The sequence below is a fragment of the Camelina sativa genome, chromosome 6 (assembly GCF_000633955.1).
Source record: "Camelina sativa cultivar DH55 chromosome 6, Cs, whole genome shotgun sequence".
Lineage (NCBI taxonomy): Eukaryota > Viridiplantae > Streptophyta > Magnoliopsida > Brassicales > Brassicaceae > Camelina > Camelina sativa.
In genome coordinates this window covers 22,463,494-22,471,186 of record NC_025690.1, presented here as the reverse complement: position 1 = coordinate 22,471,186, position 7,693 = coordinate 22,463,494, and the positions used below count along the sequence as shown (strand labels likewise).

Below are 7,693 nucleotides of genomic sequence, written 5' to 3'. Positions count from 1 at the left end.
AATCAAGTGTCCTTCAGTAATTAATTCTCAAATTTAAATCGAAATTGACAATATAAGGAAGATACGTTCCTATAATTGGGACGTATTTTATCTCGTCCGTCCCCACACGTGTCCTATTGTTATTTGTTGTTGTTTTTTTGGTAGGGTGAAGCAAAAACAACCGAAGAGTCGAGATCATTTCTTTCTGTTCTCTCCTTTCTCTTCACTCTTTCTCTCTCAGACGGCGATTTGTTTGCTCCGGCCGATCTGAAATTTCATTTTAAAAATCTCCTCATGCAAAGGCCGATCTGCTCTTTCAATACAATCTATCCGGCTCCCACAAGGTATCAAAAATTCTCTCTTCTCTAAAAAACAAGAATCTGTGCGGAAAGATGTTGAGCGTGCCTTTGGAGTCTTGCAAGCTAGATTCGCCGTTATTAAAAATCCATCTCGTTTATGGGATAAGTACAAAATAGCAAATGTTATGAGAGCATGCATAATACTCCATAATATGATTATCGAGGATGAAAGAGGAACATACAGTTACCGAAACATTGTTTCTGAATTTCAACACGGAGAAGATGTCGATCAAACATATACCGTCGGTGCCGCCAGTTTGGGTTCCAATATGAGCACTACAATTACTCGTCTTACAGAAATTCGGGATAAAAAAGTCCATGAACGGTTAAAAAAAGATTTGATTGAGCATATTTGGACTAACTTTGGACATCTTCCAGATAATGAAGATTAATTAAAAAAAATCTATGAATTTAATAAAATGTATGTTTTTATCTTTGATGTTTGTATGGTTTATGTTTTTTATCTTTCATGTTTTAATTGTATTTTTTGTTTTTTTCAAGTTTTTGTAAGTTTGTAATTTTCTTATGTTTTTAATGTCAATGTTATATGTTTTATTTAAATTAAAACTTTAATATGTTTTTATAGATTTATTTAAATAATTAATTTTTTTAATTAAAAATAATATGAAGGACCACACCCTAAAGGACACTCTGAAGGACACCAATGCTAAACAAAACTTAAGAAACTCTCAAAATATAAATAAAATAATTGAAGGACAAAAATTGAGGGACAATGGATGCACATGCCCTAAGACCCATTACCAATAACATCTAGGCATCTATAACCAAAACATATATGAGATGGTTAAGTTGTTAATGAATCATCCCTCGGAGTCAATCGTCACCTTGCAACAAGAGTCTCTGCACAAGATGCACGCATAGCTAGTAAATCAATCATGAAACAATTTAACTAACTTCTCCTTTGTAATTAATCACCACATAAGTCACTGTGTAAACATATGTGTGCTTGTCACGTGATGATGGTTAATAATAGGGATTATTGGCATTTTAATACATTTTTCAAACTTAACTAGAAATATAGTACATGTACCATTTATAATTGGAAAAATAGTCAGGGTCCCACTTGTGAATAGAATGTTTGTGAGATAGAATTGTGAGAGAGAAAGAGAAATGAGGAAAACATATATTTATTCAAGTATTTTGGTAATATGTTTTTTTTTTAAAACAAAAATTCAAATATATAAAAATCTATATTTTTTTTCTTTATAATTGATATGTATTTTGTTTGATGATTTTATTTGATAATATTAAATATTTTTTACAAATTTTATATCCGTACACATAATTTAGTGTACGGATGTCTGTACACCTTATTAAATGTACAGATTTCTGTACACTTTATTAAGTGTACATATGTTTCTACACATTACTAAGTGTAAACATTACATCTATACACTTAATAATGTATAGAGACATCTGTACACTGAATAAGATATGCATATATCTGTACATTTAATAAGGTGAACACACATCCGTACACTTAATAATGTGTACAGTCCGTACACTTAATAATGTGTACAGACATCCGTACACTTAATAAAGTGTACGGATAAAAAAGATGTATAGAATATATTTAAAAATTATTAAACAAAATGCATATCAAATTATAAAGAAAAAAAATATAAATTTTTTTGTATTTTCCAAAAAAAGATTATATTAACAACTATTTAAATAATTATCCTAATTTTTCAATCTCACAAATGGGTCCTACATAACTCTCATATCTCACACACACTAATTAAGTTTCAAAATGTACTAAAATGCCAACATACCCTTAATAATAATACATCCTAAAATGAATCCGGTTAACAAATTGTTCAACTAGAACCAAACCGAATTTTACTCTGTTATCTGCCTTATCATCTCTGAGTGGAAGTTTGAGTGAGAGCCATTGTAGGAGCGCTCCGAGCAAAAGAAGAAGAAGCCATGACTATAGCTCTTGCTTCTTCCAAAGCTTTTTCCTCAATCTTCTATACTTTAGCTCCAATTAACCGGTCGAATTTTGTGTTAGCGTGCTCCGGTTCAAATCACGTAGACGTCGTTGATCGGAAAAGAAGAATCGTCATCTTCGGTTCGAGTTTGGCGCTCGCGTCGACTCTGCTTGGTTCCAGTCAACAGAGATTTCCCTTGGAGTCTGCGATCGCAATGGAGAAATTGAAGGAAAAAGAAGATGAGCTTGAGGAAGAAGAAGATAGAAATGTCAATCTCTTCCAGGTTTCTCCCTAATTGTTCATTCAGAAGCTTTTTTTTTTTTTTTGTTAGTCTCTCTGGTTTAAAAAGATTCTCAATTTTGCATTTTTTTTGCAGAAAACTTCGTCGTCTGTTGTTTACATAGAAGACATTGAGCTGCCTAAAACGTCTTCTGGTGATTTTGCTAATGATGAGGAAAATGCAAAGATCGAAGGCACAGGTTCAGGCTTCGTTTGGGATAAGCTTGGTCACATTGTAAGCAATATGATCCTTCATCTGTTATGTTTCTGTGTTCTGAAATCCTTGAAGAACTAATCGCTTGTTTCTTGTACAATGTAGGTAACAAACTATCATGTCATTGCCAAGTTAGCTACAGATCAGTTTGGTTTACAACGTTGTAAGGTCTCCATCTTCTTTAATCCGATTGTAGAAGAAAGCACAAAGCCAAGTCAAGTAACTTAAGAAACAATCACAGTTTTGGTTGTTGTGTAGGTGTCTCTTGTTGATGCTACGGGAACAAGATTTACCAAGGATGGGAAAATTGTGGGTCTTGATCCAGATAATGATCTAGCTGTGTTGAAGGTATATTCTAACCCAATGTTATGGAAGTTTGGAACATATATACAAACCATTTGAGTCATACTTGTATAGTCCTTTTTACTATTGTTGTTATATATCCAGATTGAAACCGAGGGTCGCGAATTAAACCCTGTTGTTCTTGGTACCTCGAATGACCTACGCGTAGGTCAAAGTTGCTACGCGATTGGGAACCCATATGGATATGAAAACACCTTGACAATAGGGGTAAGAGTAATAAGATCCTGAGTTTGTCTTCATATAAGACACTCTGCAGTCTAAAGATTGTTATCATGGGGCTCTTTGTAGGTAGTGAGTGGGTTGGGAAGAGAGATACCTTCACCTAATGGGAAGAGCATTCGAGAAGCTATCCAAACAGATGCTGATATTAACTCAGGTAACTCACAAACATGTCTATCAGCTTTCTCATCCCATTGAGTTTTATGAAACTCACAGGTTTTGGTTATGTAATATAGGTAATTCTGGAGGGCCGTTGCTTGATTCTTATGGCCATACTATAGGCGTGAACACTGCCACATTCACCCGAAAAGGTAAGTTATGATCTTTTTAACCAAATCTAAGAACATAACCATAACTCTTTTCTTTGATTCTCTGTTTTCTTCCTACATGAATAAGATACTGAAAAGAGATCACTTTTTATGTTGCAGGGAGTGGTATGTCTTCCGGTGTGAACTTTGCCATTCCCATTGACACAGTTGTCCGAACAGTACCCTACCTCATTGTTTATGGAACAGCTTACAGAGACAGATTCTGAAGAAAACCAAACATCTTTGTTGATAATACAATATAAGAACATTCAGACTTTTTGTCTTCTAAATGTAAATACAAATAATTTCCAAAAGAGTTTCCAATGCATATGTATACATTTTTTTCTTCACAATAACATGTGAAACATCGATCATACAAGGACATGGGAGTATAGTTTTTGAATTTGGGCATAATGAAGAGACTAGGTCCAAGATAAGAAGAAGACTACAGTATTATTGGTTACAACATTGATGAAAAATTTGGGGAGATTCTCTCATAAAGTCTCTACTATTTCAGCTGAATCAATGAAAGCTGTTCCTCGATAGAGCAATCGACATGGCAAGATGTCCTGCAAGAGGAAGGGATTAAGATCATACCAAGACAACGCTGTTCAGTAGGAGAAGGAGACGATCTTCTTATGCTACGGTACTCAACAGTGTCTTGGAGAATTATGTTTCCTTGCTTGTCAATACAATGGAAATTGCCAAGGAAGAATCTCCCGTCTTTGGTTCCTACTAGCATCTGACGGAACAAGAGCTTCTTCACTCGTGCAATTGGAGATAGATCCGACCCTTCAGAGGTCGACGCAACAATGTTGGTGCTTCTCTCTGCTTCTTCTTGTTCCATAACAGGCTTCTTATTCTTGTTATATATGCTTTAAACCAAAAAACAAGCGTAAACATCAATAACACAAAATGGGAACAATCAACTTTATGTAGAAACAGAGTTAACATTAGAATCTTATAGATGTAATTAACCAAAGTTCTAAACTTTTGTAACACCCATGCTCTGAAACTTTTAGATTTATCTGGTTCTTGGCTCAATCATTCAAACAGGGTTACTTCCAGAATCTAAAAGTCTATATAGTTAATACATATGAACCAAAAGCCAATCAATTTTCCCAGGAGAAATCCTAATTTCACAACTTTCGAGTCTAGCGATGCAAGCAGAAGTGCGGAAAAAAAAAAGATTTTGACATTGATGAAGTAAATTCAATACTAAAGGTACCCGAAATATTCAATACCCTTACACAAGAATAAGAATTAGGAGGTTAGGGGTAGAGATCAAACCTTAGGGCTTTCTTACTTGGGTGGTTTCGATTACAGAGTTTTTCTTGTTAAGACCAACAGGAGAAGCTCAAAAACAGAAGGCTTTGTCTACATAATTACCGTTTGGTCCTTATGCTTTCAGAATATTTTGTTTTCTCATTTTTTAACTTTTTGAAGTCAATTTACGCCCTGTGGTCAATAATCGAAAACAACTCAATTTTTTGCACGAAATTGGGTTCTTTATTTGTCAATTAAAAGTAACGGAACCAATTCGAAAATAAATAAAAATACAGGTTTGGTCTTAACAGTGTGGCCTGAACCGAAGAGATTTCTTCCGTTATCATCTTCTGAAGAGATCTTTTCTCCGACCGATCTCAAAACTTGTTTCTGTTCACCTCGAAGAATCTCTGTAGTACAGACTCTCTGTACTAACCTTTTTCTTTGATGCTTTCGAATCTCTTGTGACCTTCAAAATTGAACACTTTTGTCACTTTGATTTCGTCTAGTTTCACCCAATTTCAACAATTCTCGGACTTGAATTAGTCTTAATCTCAATTCTTCTTAGAGAAAGTTTGGTCCTTTGCGTGCTTGTAATCAGCATTTGTCTGTTTCCGGGTTCTAAATCTCTTGACACTAACAATGCTTGAGCGCAAGAAAGGGAAACATAATCTTATGCCCTGTTGATGCGAGAGAGTAATCACAATCTATTGCTCGGTTAAAGAGAGAAAAAATAGATGAAGAAATCGAAACTATAACCGAGCCTCTTTGTTGTGCACAAGATGCTCTTATTAAAGTCCATGATGCAATTGTAGCTAGTGCTGGAGAGAACACTAAGAATAATATAAGTACCGTCTAGTCAATGTTAGTGTGATTGGTAAGGCTGGTTCCAACATTAAGACTTAAGAGGATTAGAAGTAGAACTCGAGCTAGTGTTAAGGTTGTTTCTAAAGATGTTTCGGATCCTTAACATGCTTGTGGTATGGAGTATGACAATATTGTTGTGTTAGTATCTCAAATTTTCGCACTTTATTACGTCTTTGTAGCTACTTTTATTGATGTTTTCAGTCTATTCTCTATCATATAGATATCTGGTGAGTCTGAATCCGTGAAGAAAGCACTTTTCGCTGTTTCTGCAATCATGTACAAGATCAATCCTCGTGAAAAGATTCCTCTAGATTCAACCAGCCAAGATGTTACAGCTAGTAGTGTAGTTTCATCAGATTTTTCTAATTCTGTTTACTCAAATCAGGATCATATTCTTCAGCACAAAGCGGGTGTTCCGTCATATTTCAATGCACTACATGTATCTGACTTTCAAGGTTATGCAGTGACCGCTACATCTCTCCCTGTTGTGACTCATGGTTTTGGCGGGTTTTCCACAACACAAGAGTTGGTTTTGAAAGTGTTGTGCCCTTTGTCCAATATTACTCGTGTAATCGGGAAAGGAGGATCAACCATTGAAAGAATAAGTAAAGCAAGTGGTTCTCGTATTGAGGTTAATGACTCAAGAACAAACTGTGGTGATGATGAGTGTGTTATCATCGTCACTGCTACAGAGGTTTTGTTCTGTTCTGTTTTTTTTTTTTTTTTTATCTTTACTTTTTAAGTTATGGAGGTATTGTTTTTGTTGTTTGAGTACTTTGTTTCCTTTTTGGTGTGTGTTTTTCTTCAGTCTCATGATGATATGAAGTCTATGGCTGTTGAAGCGGTTCTTCTTCTGCAAGAGAGTATCAATGACGATGATGATGCAGAAATAGTTAAGATGCAACTTCTTGTTCCTTCTAAGGTTATTGGATGGGTTATAGGGAAATGTGGCTCGGTCATTAACGAAATAAGGAAAAGGACCAATGCTAATATCCATATCTCGAAAGGGAATAAGGATGACCGCGTTGAGGTTATAAAATCCTTATTGAATTTTCTAAAAATCTTGTTTTCTTCTGTTGCTTTGTATTCAAGTTGTTTATATCCATTAGGTATTGGGTGAAGTCAGAAGTGTGAGAGATGCTCTCATTCAGATTGTTCTAAGACTTCGAGAAGATGTTTTAGGAGATAGAGATACTCAATTACTCATGACTTAGTTTCTAATTAACAGGCAGAAGATAACGGTTTAGGATCACTTGGTCCATACTCATTTGGATGGTAAGTTAGCAAACGAAAAACTAAGAAGTTGGCTTCTCTCTTTATCATTTTAGACTCTTTTTCTATGTAAATGATCTTTCTTTGTTTATAGATTGTCTTCATCTTCTGTTCTTGAGATTCTAATCCCGGCGAATGCAATGAGTAAAGTTATAGGCAAAAGAGGATGCAATTTGGAAAACATAAGAAGGGTTTGTTGTTTCTGAAATCTTTTGATAAATCGTTATTTCGAGTTTTCTTTTCTTCTTTGATTTGGCAATAACCTCTTTATATCTCTCTCCTTCAGATATCAGGAGCGTTGATAGAAATTTCTGATTCTAAAACTTCACATGGTGATCACATTGCTCTCCTAACAGGCACACTTGAACAGATGCGTACGTAGTGCAGAGAGAACTGTTCTGAGCTTTTATTATGTCCACTTGAAAAAAAATTATAGTTTTAGGATATCATTGGACCGAGATGAAAATATTTTGCTTTTTGCTTATTCTCAATATATTAACGTAATCAAATATGTATATGTTTGTGTTGAGCACATGTACATATATAGACGAATACAAACAACATACATATATAGTATATAATATATGATTGATTCTTTTGTTGGCTTTCCCAATT

At 34.7% G+C, this 7,693-nt stretch overlaps 3 protein-coding genes across 3 annotated transcripts; 2 read left to right on the top strand and 1 right to left on the bottom strand.

The window, feature by feature from the left end:
• Positions 2,175-3,997, top strand: LOC104792974 (protease Do-like 5, chloroplastic). Its single transcript, XM_010519245.2, has 8 exons — positions 2,175-2,573; positions 2,667-2,804; positions 2,889-2,951; positions 3,042-3,131; positions 3,231-3,353; positions 3,435-3,522; positions 3,602-3,676; positions 3,794-3,997. Exons 1-8 carry the CDS (start codon positions 2,286-2,288, stop codon positions 3,898-3,900), a joined length of 972 nt encoding a protein of 323 aa, XP_010517547.1. The 5' UTR covers positions 2,175-2,285; the 3' UTR covers positions 3,901-3,997.
• Positions 3,979-4,546, bottom strand: LOC104792975. Its single transcript, XM_010519246.1, has one exon. The coding sequence runs from the start codon at positions 4,518-4,520 to the stop codon at positions 4,182-4,184; it is 339 nt and encodes a 112-aa protein (XP_010517548.1). The 5' UTR covers positions 4,521-4,546; the 3' UTR covers positions 3,979-4,181.
• On the top strand, positions 5,280-7,627 carry LOC104699366 (KH domain-containing protein At4g18375-like). The gene is made up of 5 exons (XM_019226751.1): positions 5,280-6,500; positions 6,615-6,836; positions 6,916-7,081; positions 7,173-7,269; positions 7,365-7,627. The coding sequence occupies exons 1-3, from the start codon at positions 6,081-6,083 to the stop codon at positions 7,018-7,020; spliced, it is 747 nt and encodes a 248-aa protein (XP_019082296.1). The 5' UTR covers positions 5,280-6,080; the 3' UTR covers positions 7,021-7,081; positions 7,173-7,269; positions 7,365-7,627.

Bases quoted from the DNA above. Each gene is read 5' to 3' on its own strand.
- LOC104792974 (XM_010519245.2), top strand. From the start codon at position 2,286: ATGACTATAGCTCTTGCTTCTTCCAAAGCTTTTTCCTCAATCTTCTAT. The intron at 2,805-2,888 runs GTAAGCAATATG...TGTACAATGTAG, and splicing joins GGGATAAGCTTGGTCACATT to GTAACAAACTATCATGTCAT. The intron at 3,523-3,601 runs GTAACTCACAAA...TATGTAATATAG, and splicing joins AGATGCTGATATTAACTCAG to GTAATTCTGGAGGGCCGTTG.
- LOC104792975 (XM_010519246.1), bottom strand. From the start codon at position 4,520: ATGGAACAAGAAGAAGCAGAGAGAAGCACCAACATTGTTGCGTCGACC.
- LOC104699366 (XM_019226751.1), top strand. From the start codon at position 6,081: ATGTACAAGATCAATCCTCGTGAAAAGATTCCTCTAGATTCAACCAGC. The intron at 6,501-6,614 runs GTTTTGTTCTGT...GTTTTTCTTCAG, and splicing joins TCATCGTCACTGCTACAGAG to TCTCATGATGATATGAAGTC. The intron at 6,837-6,915 runs GTTATAAAATCC...TATATCCATTAG, and splicing joins ATAAGGATGACCGCGTTGAG to GTATTGGGTGAAGTCAGAAG.